Source organism: Phaethon aethereus, assembly GCF_964289735.1.
Source record: "Phaethon aethereus genome assembly, chromosome: 3".
Taxonomy (NCBI): domain Eukaryota; kingdom Metazoa; phylum Chordata; class Aves; order Phaethontiformes; family Phaethontidae; genus Phaethon; species Phaethon aethereus.
In genome coordinates this window covers 109105215-109124555 of record NC_138576.1, presented here as the reverse complement: position 1 = coordinate 109124555, position 19341 = coordinate 109105215, and the positions used below count along the sequence as shown (strand labels likewise).

General features: G+C 46.3%; 1 protein-coding gene across 1 annotated transcript in view; it reads left to right on the top strand.

Annotated features, from left to right (window-relative positions):
* Positions 1-5182: 5182 nt before the first annotated feature.
* SUSD4 (sushi domain containing 4) overlaps positions 5183-19341 on the top strand; it is a gene marked incomplete at both ends in the record, with an annotated part of 74414 nt that continues 60255 nt past the window's right edge. Inside the window, one exon of the mRNA XM_081997143.1 lies at positions 5183-5303. Within this exon, the coding sequence (XP_081853269.1) occupies positions 5183-5303 (121 nt within the window). The remainder of the gene's footprint in view (positions 5304-19341) is intronic.

The following is a 19341-nucleotide window of genomic DNA, read 5'->3' as shown; positions in this document are numbered from 1 at the left end:
TGCAGACTTCTGCGTTAAGCTGTTCTTTTCGCCATGGACTGACCACCCTATACTCATTCAACTGCAACTAACATGCCCCGATGGCTTTTTTTACAGTCTCACACTGCCACAAATAAATTCTCTCATTACCCTCAGCTACAATCACCTGTTCACCCTTGCCAGAATCTAACTAAAGGACGAAACTTACCTACCCAACAGCCACACCACTAGGACAATTCCTTCTGACCTTGTTTTTGAGCAGGTAAAATATGGAGAAGGACTATCTTAAGAGATAAAATAAAATTTAAAAATATTTAATCACACAAAGACACAGTGCCTGACATTTTGGGTTACATTTTTGCAAGCAAATTAAAGGTGCCGACAACCGCTCTCAGAGCAGCGAGGCCAAGTGGCACAGGATGGTTGATGTCCATATCAATAAAGTCCTTTACTTTCTGAAACTGAGAAGCTGTACACAAACCACCTACGGGGAATAGTCTCTGTCCTGTAGCATCTCCTGAACCAGGCTTGGAAGAGTGTTAGGTAGCCCAAGCTGATGGTGTGATAACATTTTGACAATACCAAGAAATGAGATTTGGTATCCTAGAACTGTTTAATATACTTACGTGGATGAAGCTACAGTGTCTATAGTGCCTGTACACTGACAAAAGCGAAGAGATCCAGGTTCGAGCTCCTTCAGACCAAGGAATTTGACTTCCCAGTTCCTGGATGAGAGCTCTAACAGCTATAGTGTCCGGAAAACGTGGGCAGAACCACCTGACTCTGACCTAGTTTGCACACAGTTTGCTTCGTGAAAAGCCCGAGCTGGCTGGCGTCGAGGAGAGCCCTGACGGTGCAGGTCGCACACAGCCCTGGGTGACTCCTGGACCTGGACAGGCTCGGGCTCTTGAGCTGCTGAGCATGGGCCACCGCTGGAATGACTGCAACAGTGGATGTCCAAAGGCTTCAGGTAAAAACGGACGAACCTAATGAATTTTGGCATATTCCAGGCTAAGAAAGAGCTGTTTCAGTTATGGGAGGAGAGCCGTATGGTAAATTTGGACTTAAAAACCTCCCTCCATCTGACTCCTACCTTAGATACTGACCTTGGGTGTGTCTGCCCTATTTTCACTCAAAGGTCTTGGTCGCAGATAGTCCACATTCTGTTCATGTTAATTCATTCCCTAACTCTTTTCTGGAGTGAATGAATTTGTTCCTTTTGAAACAAAACCTGTCTGCAGTTCTGGAAATAATTTAGTTCAGAGACCTTCCCAAAAAGCAGTGTGAACGAGACTACACCAGATTTGACTCCCCCTGCCCTTCCCCCCCGCTTTGTCCTGGCTTCGCATCCTCGAGCATCCTCGAGCACCCTCGAGCACTTTTCCGTGCCGCGGCACCAGCCGTGCAACATCGACCGTCAGGGGCGCGTTGCAGGAGCACCACACGGGCACAGGCTTCGCGTTGTCTTGGGTGCTTTGAACAGCACTTCCTACACCCTCACACACAGGGAGAATGATTATATTGTATTAAGGACTCGAGATCAAAAGCTGTGTAGGGTGGGCACAGTCTTCATGTGCTCCAGTCCTCAGCAGCAATGTGACTGCTCTTGTCGCTTGGCGTGGAGTCAGGGACCACTTTTGGGATTGGATGCATTTAGCTGCATTTTTTAATCTAGTCTTTTATCCAGCATGGATCTCAGAATAAGATAATCAAACAAATGAGTGCGCATGGGAAGATAAAAACAAGAGAATTAAATAGACGAGTGTGTATGGGAAGATACGAATAAGGTCCTGTAACTTCAAATGTATGCACAATGTTTTACTCGTGAGGAAGATTATGAATCTCAGGGAGAAGGTAAGCTGTAAGCCCACAAACAGCCAAAATCTAGCTGAGATGCCCACCCTACACTTGCTAGAAGCAGCCAGGAGCCTGCTGTGCCCACCAGCTGCGGGGAGCTGAAGCCCTCTCCCTCCGACGAGGGCGAAGCCGTCCAGAAACGCCTCTCACCACATGGCAGCACCCACGACCCTCCACGAGGAAGCAGAGACGTCCCCCCGCTACCAGCACTGCCTCGACATCTACGTGCCCAGCCAACAGGAACCTGGTCTTGGTGGGTGCAGGTAAGCGCGGGCGCTCTGGGCAATGGTTGCTAACGAGAGGCAATCTTAGCCACAGCGGCGGCGCGGGGAGGTGGATGCAGCTCTGGGAGGATGTATGGAGGGGAAAAAAAAAAAAAAGCATCACGTCATCTCTCTGACTTGTTTCCAGCCTGTCTGTGCCAGCGCCGGTGAGGGGTTATCCCCAACAGAGGCGATTCAGGATTAGTCCCTACAGGTTTGAGGCACAGCTGTAAACTTGCTTAAAATAAATAGTGGAGGGGCAACCAAGTGTGGGAAGGCACAAAATCTGTGACCGTGAAACATGGAGGGGGATTGTCAGGGGACAAATCCTCCCGTATTTTACAGTCTGTGCTGTGTAACAGCAGCTCAGAGCTTCAGGTCCAGCCCGTTGATCACTGCTCTGGCCCCACTTCAGCTAGGAGGGATGCACTAGAATTGATCACAGATGTCAGTTCTGGTCACTGAGCTGTTGTGGCCCTTCAGGCAATCTAGCCCTTCCAGAAACAAAGTCCAAGCCAAAGCGGAGCAGCTCCTTCCCCTCTGCCTCTCTGCGGTCAGGCTTGCCTCAGCCTCCATCCTCCTCCACCTCTCGTGGCCCCTGACTCAGTTCGGGCTGCAGGAGTCCTTCCCGGCTCTTGGCTGACAGGGATGCCTGCCAAACTCCTTCAGCCCCTGGGGGCCACCCCCCAGCCCTTCAGCCGCCGTCTCCATCTTACATCCGACACCCACGCACTGCTCGGCAAGAGGTGAATTTTTACCGTTCATGAAGACTTCGAAGAAGAGCCACTGCACAAGGGAACATTGATGTCCTGGTGCAGTTGGCAGTGCTGGTACTGCCACTCACCTGGGGTGGCTGACGGACACGCAGAGCGCTTGGTTGTCCTTCCTCAGGCTGAACAGCCACGCACACGTGGGGAAAGGTGCAAACGCCAGTAATGAGGGTTAAGCAGTACCTATCAACACTGACGGATGTTATTTCATTTGTCTCTTCCTCCTCGGAAGGCCCGTATCTATGCGGGTGTAATGCCCCCGTCTATGTTGAGCACAGACGTAGCAGCCAGCACTTTGCATTTTAATCGGGGCAAAACAGGAATAGTGCTAGCTCGCTAGGGACATTCTCTTTTGCTATTTTGATTTCAAAAATTAAAGCTACTGACATAAAAATAAAATCCTCCTATTACAGATAATAGGAATTGCTGCATTATTGCTCTGTCCTGCCTCTTGTAGTAGCCAACAGCTTATTGCCTTGGCAGAACCATCTCTGTCATGAATTGTGCCTGTGTTGTATTTGCTCAACTTGAAAGAGCTATTACTAACCTGAACTCTCCCTTTGGGCTGGACTGGGGACGTGAAAACTCACCCGGTCAGGAAATGATGCTTGAGGGAAAAGGCTCTAGAGTTTCCAAATCTTCCTGTTTAAAAGGAGCAGCAAAGGTGTCTCAGAGATAAAACACTCTCTTAGCTGAGAATTGACCACACACGTTTCCTTTCTTAATAGAAAAACCTCTATTTCACTAGGAGGTGCCCATTTGCTCCAGGGGAAAGTGAAGAGATGGAAGAACTGTGCTTCTTACACTGCTCTCTGAACTGATACATGATGCACTGATTTGGGCTAAAATGCCTCTTGAATAGCCCTAAGTTTTACCTTGGAGGAGACAGCATCAGGTAGCTGAGACACTTGAAAGCAACTCCAGCTGTACGTATACCTTTACCAATATTGACTATTAACCTGGAAGCACCACGATGTGCTGTTTCCACATGCTGTTAGAGGGAGCCCATGTGTCTTTGGGCATGGTTTTGCATTGAGCCAAGTATGCTTTGGCAGAAATGTGTCTTCTCTTTTCCCTGGTTTTCTTCCCCACGCGGTATCCCAGGAGTGTGCCGCACACCTTAATCTACTTCACCAATGCCACCTCTGCAACCTCCTCAGCCAGAGGACATCCTCCGCTACCTCGGAGCAAGGGAAGGCCTGCAATGCCCAGCTGAGGTTAAGGGGCGATACCCCTAACTCAGCGCGCTGGAGATGACACCAGGAAACGCAGAGCTGTACCACAGCTGTTTAAGCCAGGAGACAGTGTCTGATTCGGTGATTCCTGGCAGTGAATTTCACAGATTTATTAAATTCAGCTGGGTGCTGCTTCCTAACAGGCAAATTGCTTCAGCCGGCAGGCCCGGGCATACTGCCTTTCCCCAATGGCAGTGGACGGGCGAGAGCGCTCTCTGATACACCTTCTCACTCCCCCTAATTGTGCATGGTACGGCACGGGCATCGGCGGTGATAAACCGTGTTTCATATGTAACGTTATGCCTTCCTGATGAAGCTCAGGGCATCTTCAAGGTGCTTCCTCAGAGCTGCCCACCACGAACCCCCTTTTCGAAGTTAAAACGACCATAAAACTACCAGGACGGCAAACCTTAACTTGGCGTTTTTCTGCCCGTGGAAGTGTTTCGGCTCTCCCGGAGCGGGGCAGGGAGAGCCGCCCAGGCTCCCCGCCGGCAGCCCCCCGCCCCTCCGGGACACCGGTGCCGTGCCGAGCGCGGAGGGCGCCGCGGCCCGCCCTGCCCGCCGCTGCCATGCGTGTGCGCCGCGGCGGGGTTGCCCGCGCTGCCGCTGGGCGCCGGCGGTCCCGCAGCGCAGGGCTCCCCGCGGCAGCGCTCCGCTCCGCGGCCGCGGACGGGGGGGCCGGGCAGGTGCGTGGTGCGGAGCCCCGCTGCCCCCCTCCCAGGTAGGGCCAGCCGTGCCGGTGTGTGTGTGTGCGCGCCGGCGTGTGTGTGTGTGCGCGCGCCCGGCCCCGGCAGGCTGCCGAGCCGCAGCGGCGGAGGCGGCGGCAGCAGCCGCGGAGGTGCCCGCCGGAGCTGGCGGGGGGCCCCGCAGGTAGCGGCGGCGGGGGCGGGGGGGTGCGGCGGGGCAGCGCGGGGGCGCACGGCCGGGAGGGCGGCGGGGCGGGCGGGTGTGCGTGCCCCGGGGCGGGCGGTGCGGGGGCGACCCGGCGGAGCCGGCGCTGAGCCCCCGGGCACCGGCGAGGCGAAGCGGCTCTCTCGTTGCAGGCGGCGGCGAACCGGATGCCTTTGGCGGGCAGAAGATGTGTCATGGGAAGCAGGCGAGCGGCGGCGGTGCCCTCCCGGCGGCGCGGCGGCGGGCGCTGGCCGCGGCTCTGTGGCTGCAGCTGGCGCTGAGCCTCGGCCCGGGGCCGGCGGCGGGCGGTGAGTGAGCGGCCCCGGCCCCGGCCCCGGCCCCGTCCTCCGCCCGGCACCCGGGCCGAGCCACCTCCCTCCCCCTGCCGCCCCCGCAGCCCCGGTCCCGGGGAGGGGGGAGCGGGGCCCCCCCCCACCCCCCGGCGCCCTCCGAGGGGAGCGAAGCGCCGCTCTGTCCTGCCCCTCCCGACTCCCCCCTGCCCGCCCCGGGGGCGCGCAGCCTCCGGCGCCCCGGCTGGGGACCCCTGGGAGGAGGGAGCCTCACCCCTGCTAGGGAGCAGGAGCTCCGTGTAAGTACAGCGTGATTTTTTGAAACAGCCTATTGATTTTTCGATTTAATTCTAAAAATTTTTTAAAAAGGCACCTTCTCCTCCCCCCCCCCCCCACCCCGCCGTGCACTCAGACATCTCTCAGATGAGTCTTGGTGCTAAACCCCCGTGCAGCTGGGGAAAGCAGAAATTTGGGGAGGAAGCAGGCAATTTGGGGCTGAAAACGGAACGATTGGAACGTCCTTCAGCACTCTCCTCGCGGAGGAGCGACCCAGCCTTATTTGGCTTTTTTAATTTTAATTACATTTTTACACTATCGTTTTAAATTATTGAGCCTGTGAGATATTTTCAGCAGGTACATTTAATTACAAAATTGCTTTAAATTGATTCCGTAATTAGACTTGGATTGCTGGAAAAGTCTTAAAGTAAACTGCTTTGCTGTAAAATGAACTTAGCTGGGATAATGAGAGGAGCTTCACATTTCTACTCCGGCGTGGTATTTTATATTTGTGTTGAAGGAATAAGCCATTTTATGATTGAATCGCATCACTAATGGCAGACAGAGTCCAATATAAAAATTGCAAGGGCTTCTTCTCATGCCAAAGACTTATGCCAAAATTTCCTAACTTGAATGCCTAAGCCCAAGCAGCTCTGATCCAGATGTGTTTTCTGCCACTAGAACATAGACTTAGAGAAATACAGCTGAAGAGGACCTCAAGAGGTCATCTTGTCCATCCTCCTCCTGATGTGATGCAGTCCTAATCTTCTATCTCGAGGCTATAATGCCATTTTCCAATAGAAATCCCGTGAGTGCAAATGTGATGCCAGTTAAACGAGCTTTTAAACTGTTGCAGTCTCTACGAATCCCTCTTTAGAAATCAATGGCTTTTTTTTCTGCAACTGCGTTACCCTTGGTTTCCTGGCCAGCTTGCGTTTCAGCGTGGCGATGCCATTCTGCCTGTCCTGTGCCTTCCTCGCAGTTGGAGTTGTGTGAGCTCCTGTCCTTCTCTAACCTCCTTCTTACGCCTCCATTCATAAAAATGAGACTGATCCAAGGCCCCCTCCTCCCTGAGGCCGTGTATATCCTGCGGTTTGATTGTCGGCATTTATTTAGCTGATTAGTGAAAGAGGTTCTTCAAATTGTGGTTTATGTCTCTCTTGAATGTAGTAGTTTTCCTCACAGCCTGCAATAAATTCGTGTGTGATGTTGATATTTATTAACGCCGCTGCCTTTCACCTTGGTAGTGTAACTAATTCTATATCAAATTTCATTTGTAAGGCATTTTAGGACCTTTCAAGTCCAGCGTCTAAGAAAAGGCAATGCACTGAACGATTGCGCATGGTTAAAATAACCAGTGAAAAATACTCATGGCTGTTCCTAGGTTATTACTGCTATTATTTCCCAGTGTGGTTGTGCTCGGAAGTTAGGTACTATATAAATACCGGTAAATGTACAGATCTTTCCTGTGGTAGAATATATGGTTGTTGGGTATTTTTCACCCTGAGTCATTCGAGTGGTAAAAATAATGAGCTTTGTAACTAGAACAGAGGACTGTAAATTAGGATTCCTCCTGTTTTAGGCTCTGTTGCATCCGTGAGCGAGCTTACTCAGCTTACGCAGCTTGCTGTGAAGGCTCAGGTTTTGGCTCCCCAGCCTGTGACCCAGAGTTTGAGAACTTGTAAGCAGCTGTTCACATCGACCAAAGTTGTGGTTTCCTGGGACTTTTGAAAATTTCGTGCCTGTAGGACTCCCGTTTTCTGGATTTGTATATCCAGACAGAAAGCACCCGGCATTACTGACTGCTTTGGAAAACGTAGCTCCAATCTCTTTCTATCTTCTCATTATCTCTTAAATAAGGATAATCATACTTTTCTCAAAGATTTGAAAAGAGCTTTGATGACATTGAATGAAAATACTATGGAGGTGGAAAGAATTTGTTTCAAAAGCATTAGAAAAACAGCAGTGACAATATGCTGAAATAAAAATTCTCTCACATATTAGAAAATGAAAATGAATAGTTTAGGGGGTTGTTTGTTTTCTTTTCTAGAAAGCAATCCACGGCTTACATTTTGGATCCCAATTAGAGCTTCCTGTCTTCCTCAGCTGATACCAGGATTTGGCTCCTGTAATAATCCTGTCATGACTTGTGTGGCTCCTTCTATTTCATATCTGACTAAGCTCTATTGATTGTCACGTTCCACCACTTCACCCCAAATCAATACTACTTATAACTCTTCTTTTTTCTTGTCAATAACCGTACAGAAAATAATTCTGTTTATTACATTCTGACTTTCTCACAAGTGGATCTAGCAGAGAATTTGCTGTAGAAGTGACCTCAAATGAACAAACCTTTCAGCTATCAATATACCTCATTCCTCCCTGATCTATTTAACTCTGCTGACACCGAGGCTAAAGTAAATATCTCATACTTCAGCTTGCAGCTTTCATCTAATCGCCTTTGTTTATCTTGCTTTTTGCTATAATTCCATAATGTCTTAAAAAAAAAAAGAAAATAAGTAAGTAGGAGCAGGGTGGGAAGGCTAGGAAGAAGACAAATGAAATGTGCAAGTGGATGGAGCTGATGAAAAGTGATTTCAGAGTTCTAAGGCATTGTGGAGTTCACTGTTAAACCTATAGTATGGAGATAATAGCTGTAAGAATATATTTTTACATGTATTTAAAATTCCTGGAATTATATTAAAATTGCAGGATGGGGGGGCACAAAGTCAAAAAGAAGGGGGAGAAGAAAATTCAGTAGGCTTCCAGTTTTGAGTTTTATGTGGCCTTAGAATTTTGTCATTGTACCCGGCTATCTCCTGGGCACGTGTCTGCTCTCTTGTCCTATGTCAGTTGGGTGAGCTCCATTCTCCTGCAGTGCCTTCTGCATGGCCCCGGGGAGAGGCTCAGGGCTGCAACAGGCATCTCCGTCGGCTTGGATGGGGCTGTGGGCTCTCGCCTTGCCTTGCCTGCTGACCTCAAGCATGATCAGGTGTACTCATGTTCTTCTTGCAAGATGTTTGTTTAATCTTCTTCTTAAAAATTCCCCACCTCTCCTTTAAGCACCCTCTGCACCTTCATCAGCCTTTACACTAGAAAGTTTTTCCTAAGGTCTAACCAGAAGCATCCTTTGCTGTTGAAGGTGTTGAAGCCTGCCATTTCTCATCCCGTTCACAGCAGATGTTCAGCAGAGCTGCTGCTCCTCAGCTTCGTGGCTGCCTTCTGTGTACTGTTCCATCTCTTCGGTCCTCCGCCATAGACTGGACGGCTCCAGTTCCTCCAAACTTTTCCTAAGTCTCCATCATACTCTTCGCTTGCCGGTCGTTCAGACCGCTGTCCTGTGAGCTTGCGCCCACAGAGCCACATCCCTGTGGAATACCCTGGTGGCATGCTCTGCAGGCAGCCTCCCTTCACGTCGGGGGGTGCTTTTAAGATGGGAAGTACTGTGCATCGTGCCTGACGGTGAAGATATCTGGCATGTGGTGAAGCCTTCGACATTATATTGAATGTTAGTGATGCCATGCAGAGTAGTGGTGGGGTTTTTTCTAGACCAAAGCTGAATTTTTACTGCTCTGTGGTTTTATTGCATTTGAATGAAGTCTTGGTTATGCCATTGTCATACTGTCTAATCGCTGCCTTTGGAGGTAGTGGTTACCAAAACACATCCCTCGGGTTTCTGAGGTGGTGGACTTGTTTCTTCAAGATAATACAAACTTTAGTGTGTGCTAATAATGCAGGCCCACCACAGGGCTTACTTTTTGTCTACCTGCAGTTGTTTTTGGCAACAGAAGCCGGCCAAAGATTCTCCCTAACTGCCTTGCATAAACTTTTGACATTATAAAGAGTGTTTTCTGGAAAATCAGGATGTTTTCTGATACCCTCTCGCCAAGTCTGCAGTTAAACATTAACAAATACACAATTTTACTCACTCCCTCTCAGTGCGTCTGCATCGCTTGTCAAGCAAAATAGACATTTCAGCCTGGAGTTCTCAGAACATTTGATGAAATCATCAGTTATTTTGCAGGAGTGTTTTTAACCTCCAGCTTATTGGAGAAGCTCAGTATTTTGGAAGGGACGGATTTTTCCCGCTGTCACACGATCTTATTCTCAACCCCAGGTCTGCCTCATACAAGCTCCGTTCCGCCTCTCTGCAGACTTAAGTTAGCAGTTAAGTGCTATTTTGCAGCCATTCTGGTTGCAACTGGCAAGGCCAGCAACGTCGTAGGATGGCAGCTCATCGTTTGTCTTCGTGGCACATCCTTCTGCCTACAGCCTTGCGGGAGGTGGGCATATTTGATAGATTAATCTTAAATCGGTCTCTTAGCACCCTGCAAGAAGGAGGTTTATCCCCGATTTTACCCTGGGATTCGGAGACTGACGTTAACTTCGCTTCTGTGTTTTGCTCTCTTACTCCCAGAATTACCGTAGAGTATCTTTGATCTCTGTATTAGGAATGATTACAACTTTAGAAGAATGAATTAATTACGCTTTGCTTGATTTTCTCATCTGTAAAGTCAGTAAGCGATGCATTTCACAGGCATGCTATGAGGCAGTTTGAGAACATCCCAAAGAAAATATTATAGGAGTGAGAAATAGGGATTTTAGCAAAGTATGAAGTAAAGTTTACCAAAGTAGAAGGTTCTCTAACGTTCACGATTGCTGTTGTTGTGTGGATTAATAATTAAATATTCTTACCAGAATTAGGAAGACATTATCTGGTTTGACTTTTACAGCTTCTTGTGGATTTTGTCTGTAGCGCTGATCGCGTACTCCAGTTTTTTTCCAAATACTGCCTTGCCTCTGATTGCGTTTCGTATTTTTTGCAGCAAAATGCACATTATTAAAAGCAGAAAACCTTGTACTCATGCTGTGCATTCCAGTGAGGTTTTAGGCATGAAAAGGACGACGAAGTGTGGCCCAAATTCATATTTCCTATATGCCAGTGCAAACGTGCATGAAAAACTGGGCTGCATTTAGTGGTGAACATAACTTAGTCAGAAAATGAGCTCGAGGATAAAGCGGTGTAGTGTGCACAATTTGATTCAGTAAGTGTAAAAATTTGCTTTGCGAACATATTAAGGGGACAGAGGTGCATGTATCTTACCAAATTCAGCAATTTAACTGTGAAAACGACATCTCCTCACTCGGTTTTACATCTTCTCAGCTGCTTTCTTTGACGTGGCACAGGCAGGGCGTTAGGAAACCCTTTACAGGCTGTACATCTAGATTTCACGGCGGAGCGGTTGGCAGTAGCAGTTTTAAACGTCCACGCTTACCTTCTGACTACCTTACCCCATGGCTTCTGCCGGCGCCGAGTTTGGCCGCCTGTTTCTCGGAGGAGGCTCCCGATGGCTTTTCCTGAACAGCTGGGCTGCTGATGGGACTTATCCAAACCGGGGTGTTTCTTCCTCCACGCACTTAAAACAGTTGAAGGGGTTGTTGGTGCCATCTGTGCTCACTGAGCTCCCGCAGGGAAAATGTGTTGGACGTGCTTTCACGCTCGTGATGGGTGACCCCTGAATTGTACCAGCTTTTAAATTGGGTAGCGTCCACCCTGCGTTCCTCTTCTGCTCGTTATTAAGGGATTATACAAGGCTTTTGCTCATTCCAGAATTTGTCATGGACGTTTCTGTCTTAAACAAGCCTTGTTTTTGTCGGTATGACCACCTTTAGAAAGCAGTATATGGGGCTTTTCTGCCAGTGTCATGACTTACTGTTGATAAGCATATCTCATTGAATCCATCATTTGACAAATATTGTTGCTTGTGTTAGGTTAATAGCAACAATAGTGATAAAAATGTGACTTTTAAAAAATATAGCCCTTCTCATCTGTAGAGTTCACGGCACTTTATAAAGAAAAATAAGTTTTATTATGTCCTTTCATAGATGGGGAAATAACTATAGAAAGATTAAGTAATTAAAGACACGTTTCACGTAAGAAATAGATCTTACCATAGACTGGGAAGAGATATTCTGGATCTTCATCCAGCACTTCCTTCTGTAAATAGAATTTAGGGAAATTCCTAATCCACCTTTGTATGATATAGCCTTTATAATAGGATTTTTTGTCTGTGACTCTCTTCTAACTGAACTGAGCGGCAGATTTCCTGTTCACATAAATTGCTACTTAAGAAAATCACAGAGGGAGCTTTTCCAGTGTGGTTTATTTGCCTTACTCCTTTATGTCTGAGGTAGCACATGGCATTTTTCCAGACACTGAAAACATATTCTTCTGAATAACAGAAAGTATAAGAAAATGTTGTAAGTTAAGGTTGAGCACTGGGAAACGGTATCGTGCAGTTTTTCTGCCGTGCTCGATGATGTGGTTTGTGACCATAGTTTACAAGGGCAACATTAGAAAAGCATTGCATGTGATTTTTAAATAATTCTAACATACTTGAGTGGTTAGAGAGAAGAGCATTGCATGACCAGGTAGTTCCATGCAGACTGCGTCATGAGAGCTGTTGCCTTATACCGCCCGTCGCAGTTTAGAAATCAGCGCGTATATAATGTAAAAAATGTAAAAAATTAGTTCAGCTTGCAATTGTGTGCTCATGAAAACATAAGGTGTAATGTAAAGGACACAGAAGGATGAAATTAGTCCCTGGTCCCTCGCTGTTTCATTTGCTTACTAGAGGTGGTGAAGCGGTGCAAAATGCGGAGCTGAGAAGCATACCAGGGCTAAGGGTGCAGCAGAGTTCCCGTGTAACGCCAGATTCTCCACCTTGTAAAAATTTACAAAATCTGGGGAGGGGGGGGAAGTTTGCTTGGAACCTGAAAAGAGGAGACAGGGCTTATTGAAGAAGAAAATAGGTTAGGTTACTAAGAGTTAGATTATGAAGAAGTTGGCTTATTAAGGGTATCATGAGATAGTGTGCTAAAAATAAACTCTCTTGTACACTGCTAAAGAAAAAGCGGGATACAGCACGCACATGAACCATGGGAATCGTCATATCACTGGGCGTCCATTCCGGAGACCTAGGGAATATCCTAAAAAGAAGAGGTTGCCTTTGAAAGTGCAAAGCCTTCAGATCTTCTTTTTTGGTACTGCGGAAAGGCAGCAGCACGTATGGTTGTCGATCTGTCAGGAGGCTGGAGAGCACCATACAGGTTCAAGAGAAGAGCTCCCGTACGTGCTGGGAGGGAGGAGGAGATGCTCAGAAGTGGAAGCCTGTAAACGTGGCATCCTGTTCTCACTTCTGTCATTAGCACCAGTGAATGCATACACTAAAAAAAACATGGAACATCTTTCTGGAGGTGGGACAATAGACTTGAGAGCAGAGTCGCAGAAATAGGACTGGAAAAGACCTCAGAAGCACCTGTAGATCATCCTCCTGCCCAGAACAGGACCCACATACATACCTCAGGGAAGTTAATCGTTCAAGACTTTATGTTGGAAACTCTACAATCTCCCTGAGTATCTATGTCGGTGCTTCGCTCTCTTAACCATTAAAATGGTTTTTCTGAAGTCTAATTTGAATCTTCACTGCTGTAACGTAAGGCGCTCTGAGGATTTACGTCTCTAGCATGGGATTCCCAAGTGTTAATTCCTCCACTGTGCTGCCTGTCAGTGCAAATCCACCAGTGCTGTGTCTTTGGCCATCCTGACTGCTGCTACCACTTCCCTGGGTCAGGGTGGGAAGAATCCCGACTGCCTCTAAAAAGTCAGATATTAAATGAACAGTCTGGGAACTAAGGTTTAGCTCTAACTGGTCTGTGTTCATATGTTGCTACCACCATAGAAGGAGCCGTTGTGATTCTTCATGGTGGAACTTAACGTTTTTCTGGTTTAGTTAAGGTCACAGCTAAGTTTGTACTTAACACAAGAACAGTTATCTTACCAGCAGCTATCAAAAAGGTCAGCTTTGCCTTGCTAGTTTGGAAGGGCTTGCAAGGATTTTCCAAAGTCACAACTGGAAAGAATCAGGAATAAATCTCAGAGCCCTCCTATAAAAGATGCTTATTTACACAGTCTGTTCTCCTTGGGGATATTAGACCAACTCTTTGTACTTGATCGTGATGCAAACAGGATGGTGATTGCCACACTAAATTGCACCCAAGTGAATTTGTATTTTACTTCTGTCGACTGAGTGAAGTTGTATATACTGAATAGCCCCATCATAATAGATTAGATCCACACAAAAGCCAGCTTAAAACTTCCGTGTGTGTTTGCAAAGAAACAGTTTTAACTGGCATTTTTAGAAGCAGCTACTTAGAGCTATCACCGCCAGCGCCTGAGGTCCCGTTCCCAGTAAAATGGGTGCTGATGGTGGGTATCCAGAAAGACTGTGTCATTCAGGAATCTGGAGTGGCACAGGGGGAGACGGGGGATATTAGAGAGTGTGTAGGGAGGAGCTGCATTTTGGGACTAAAATGTAAGTTTGAGAGATTTAGAGCAACGCTAAGGGCTGAATTAGCAAGAAGAGGACTGAGATGGTGTGGGGATTGAAGTCAACAGGACTACTTGCTCGAGTAAATCTTTTATCTCTAAGAACCTCATGGCATAGCGTGTGTCTTTTGTCTACTTCTAATACTCTATGGAAGCCTACCATGCTATTCCTGCGTTTGTGTAATAATGATTTGTATTCGAAAGCCATGGGTACTTATGAGACAGACAGTCATCTTTCTGTGTCTCTCCACTTAGTCGACGTTTTTAGGGATATTTTGTACACATCGTGTTACTCAGAGAAAACACAAATGATCCACTTAGAATTGAAAATAAATAATAAATAATTTGGTCTCCTGTAAATTGGTCTTATAAAATAGCTTGATTGCAATTACCAGCTTTGCAGTAGAAAGAATCTTGAAGAAATTAAGATAAAATGGCATTATCGTGAGCAAGAGTAAAAATGAGAATACACAGACACTTGTCTCGGTCTTGTAAAATGCAGAACGTCCTCCTCTCCTTTGAAGGGGGACCATGACCCCTAAAAAGTACAGCCACAGCTGTTCTGGGTGAGCACCGCACCGCCTGACCGCAGCACTAACTCCCGCTCTACCCATCCTTAGCTTCAGAGATGGGCAGTCTCATTCAGAGATAACCATCCTGGACAGTTCTTCCCATTGCTGGCTCGTACGAGCGCACGCTCTCATTTTTGCACTCCTCTTTTGCTCGCTTCTCTGAGACCTGAAGTTCTTCTGTGCGGCCAGGGAAGACGTATGGAGGATACAGCCTCTCTTTTCGTTAAATGTGACTCCAGTTTAGTGCCACCTGGAGTTACGCGGGTGAGCTGGAGCATACGACGTGGTTGTGGCAGCACAGCCCTCTCATCCCACCTGGCCGTAGCTAGCCCAGAGGGGCAGTCGTCTGGTGTCCCACCTCCCTTTGAGCTCCTCAGCAAGACCTTCAGTCACAGCAGCAGGCAAGAAACAAAGCAAAAGAGCTTTACTTCTGTCTGGAAGCATCAATGGAGTAGATTTATCTGAGGCAACAAAATCCTTAATTTACACAACTTATTGTGATTACAGCCCTCTTTTATGTCTTGTGTGCCCCTGTGCAATTTACGCTGCTGTAGTCTCGTCTTTTGACAGCATTTAGATACCTCTCCCAGCGTGGTACCCACATGTTAAAACTCTTTCTCTGCCTATATGTTTCATCTCCCAAAGAGTGGGGTGGTTGTTTCAGGCTTTAGCCCCTTCTCTTTTTGGAGAATGACACTCAGAAATGGTTGCGCAGATGGAAGAATCCATCTTTCAAACCTGGCAGAGCCGTTCACTGCTGATAGCCTGTGCGTCGCCCGTCACTGTTGCCCTTATGCAGTGCGTCTGTCTTGGAGACCAGCACAAGGAAGGTACGGTCTAGGACTGATTTTGTCAAGACTAGGCTGGTTTGCAGAGGCTAGGATGTTTTAGTCCAAAGGGAATATCCCAGTGAAAATAGTCGCCAAGCAAAACATGCAAATTACTGTAAAATGTGCGAAGGTGAAGCCCAACTCCGTTATACCTATGATCTCTTTGAAGTTGGGCCATGGTGGGACACACCACTGCGCACCAGCTGTAAGAGGTGCAGTGGAAGGAATTGCAGGAAAGGGCACATGGACTAGCAAGGGCATCTGGGCATAAAGGAGGGGAACATAACTGCCTTTGTGTCCACACATGCTCTAATGCACTTAAGTGTGCCCTTATTAATCTTACGTGGAGACAGGTAGGTAGGTAGGTAGATAGATGCATAGATGCTGGATATGAGTAAGGAACTCAAAAAAGACCAGCAGTGAAACTGTAACAAATATACTACTCTCATTGACAGTCATTTCAAGGTTCTTATGTTTGTTCTTAACATTTACCAGGTTGCTTTTTACACTGCAAAATGGATGAGTGTTGCCTCTAATGCTTCTGTTTGGGTGCAAGAGTGATACTGGATTAATGTGAGGGATGGAGAGCAGGGTAGTGTTGGGTATATTTAGATTCTATTTAATTTTTATTTCATATAGAGTAACATTACAGAGAAGGACTTAATTCCTCTTTTCAAAGAGAAATCCATCAGATAAATTGCATTCACTGTGGGGAGAGGGATTTTGCCAAAATCAGGATGACAGATGCCTTTTTGCAGTAGCCTTGATGCAACAGGAGGTATGTTTCCGGGATGCTACTAATGCGTACGTTTTTTCACTCTGGGTTCTGGATGTGGTAGAGTTTTCCTGGTTCTTCCAACAGGCTGTCTGAGAAACCTCGTACTTAGAGCAAGTAGGTCTATGCAGTTCAGAAAGTGAGTATGACATTTTACGGGGATCTAACTTGATATAGCAGACTGAAAAAAACTGTATTTAAAATATTTTCTTAGAATGCTATCATTATTGGAGCACTCATTTAAAGTAGCTCAGGATTAAGTCAACTAAAGAGATTTTGCCAAGATTAGTATCGCAGGTAAAGGGTTCATTACATTTGCCATTCTGGCCTGTTTAAAGCTGTGATTTAAAAAAGCAAACTTTCAGAGGAAATAGTTATAAATCTGATCCGAAATCTGATAATTGTTTTTTCCAAGACAACAACGTAACAGCTCCCAGCTGCAACTGTGTAGTCATCTTAGCATTTGCTGTTATGGTCACTTTTTGGCATACTTAATCTCAGTTTAATTCTTCGCTTGTTTTGATGGAGAGGAAAAAGTCCTTTTATAACGTAGCTATACATACTTTGATAGAAAAATGTGTTTTCCTATGCTGCTGTTTTCTGTCTTTGCAGTCAAGTGATTCTGTTATCATAGACTCTCCTCTGAAGTACAAAACCAAAGCAGTACGGGGAGCTGCAGCAGAGCTTCAGGAGCCAATGAGACCGATATGTGAATGTTAACGCGACACTGCTATTTATTAGCAGTAATTCTGTTTTAACGGTACTTGGAAATACCATTTGCTGGTTTTTCCCTGCTCTGAATGTCTTTGGAAATAGGATGATGCAGGGATTTTCCTATTCATCAGCTTTCCATTTCTCCGGTGAATTTCCTTTCTTGCTCCGAGGCAGTCGTTCGGGCTCTGACCGCCAGCGGCGCTGCCAAAGTTCCTACAAGAGCAAATCTGGAGTCTCTTTTTTCCTCCTACACTTGACCTTGGGAATGAAGGAGGTAGGGGTGAGTGGAGGTTGTACGAGATGAAGAGATTTGGCCTTCTGAAGCAGTTCTAAAACAATGCCTCACCTCGGTTTACATGCAGGGATGAAGAAAATCTCGTATTTCTAGAACAGAAGATGATGCTGGTCCTTCTGGTTGGATATACAGCCTCTCCTTTCAGCATCTGAAGGTCACTCATTCTTGCTCCCCTACGGCCTTGTCAGTCCATACTTATCTCCTCCTCGGACCTATTTTCAGAAGTACTTACCTGAGAATAAAACGAGCAGGTGGACTGGCGCCTTTTCTGGGAGATTCCCTGGGAAGCTACAAGGCACTTTAAAACTGTTTAATATGTTTCTTTTGGAATTTGGCTCCTGTGCAGCCTTCTACAGCTCATCTGGTCTGTCTGTCTAGATCAGCTAGCTTTTAAAGAAATTCTTCACAAACACTGTATAACCATTTTCCTTGATCTGAAATACCAAAAAAAGAAAAAAAAAAGACATGGATGTACTAGATGGGGAAAAGAGGGATTGAGGGATGTACTCTTCAGAGGTTTATGTAAAGCTTCCCTTTTCTTCCGAGGTGTAGTGGTAATTTCAGTCTTCACTCTCTTATTGAACTTGACTGTATTAATTTTGTTTATTCTTGAACTAGCCTACTGAGTTTTGAAACCAAGGTCTGGTCGGTGCTCAGTTCCTGAGTGCTCATGTCCTTACTGACACTTCACGATCCGCGGTAGAAAGGGAACGATTCTGTGCATGTAAGCCTAATGACCTGAATTTGTACAGCTAAATAGCAACACTGCTACTGGCATGGCTTACTATTATTTTTAGCTCTGAAGGGGAGACAGTGGAGCAAAGGTTCATCTTTCCGTACCAGCTGTGTCTTTTGTGGAACAATCTGATATTGCTGCGAGGTTTAACTTTCATGTTTCTGTTTTTAATCAGATTTCTGCAAGATGTTAGGCATCTATTTGGTTTCTTTTCGTAACAGGCTCACTCGAGAGAATGGCTCCCTGCTTTTGTACAGTACGGGTCCTTGCTTAGTATTTCTAAGGACAGGCACTTTGCAACTTGAACTGTTGCTAGAAACAGCAGAAGTAGAAAAGGTAACTGATTTAACTGACACAGCAACATAGAAAACTTTGGATCTGGTTTGTCCTAGTTAAAGCATAAATATTTTCTCCATTTCCCTTCAGCATGCCAATTATTTTATTTTTGAAGAATAAGTTTCAGAGGTGAAACATTTGGTGGTACTGATACAATAAAGGAAGAATCACATTTTCCTGGGGGATAACTGATCCAGATTCAGTTTGGAAAATTACACCGATTTCAGAAAGCTTTTGCTCCTGGTCTTGTAGAGTGTTGCAAAGCCCAGCAGGTTGCATGGCCTCCGTGTTCCTGCCAGGGTTACTTGGGCAATTAACTGGTCATTAAGATCCCCTGTGGCCCCCAAGCAGTTCCAGTTTCTAACTCTGAGTTTCTGAGTAAAGATGAGTAGCGGTACTGTCAGATTTGGAAGGAAAAAAACCCCCCATGCTTACATCTTAAAAAAGCAGTTAAGTGACTTTGGAGGGTAAGAGCTGCTTCAGAATTGGCGTAGGCAATGAAGTAAACTTAAAGTTCATAAACATTCCGTGCAACAAAGGTCCTGAGCTACAGTGAAGGTACAGGACAGACCGGAGAGGTGCAGCTGCCTTTGGGATACTTGCTAGGAGTATGACCAACGCAAAAACCTGCATTCAGATTACCTGGGGTTTAGGTCTTAGACTGTAGGTCATGGTGGTGATGCAGCATATTTGATAAGGAGATTACTGCTTGTGTGTTACGTTGAAGAAAACATATTTTAAGAAAAGATTTTTTTTTTAATCACAGTGGGGAACTGCACATCCAGAAACCTTTTCCTGGAAAAAACTTACCAGTATTTAAATCTAATTTGATTTATTTCTTAAGAAGGACATACGATGCTGAATGTCAACAGAGTGATACTAGTATGTTGCCTGTAATCAAGCCTCATTCTGCTACATATGGAAGATTTATCTGAGCCAAAAAGGGAAGTAAGGGCAGAGAATAAGGAATACGGAGGACGAATGTGCCTTGCATTATCAGGGGATTGCAAACTCAGATAAAGTAAGACACAGACATTTTGTCACAGAAGTCGGGTATGTAAGTTTAAAGCTCGCTTGAGGCAGTTTTAACTTAGCCAGCACTTCCAGCAGCTGATAACCCAAAGTGACACTGA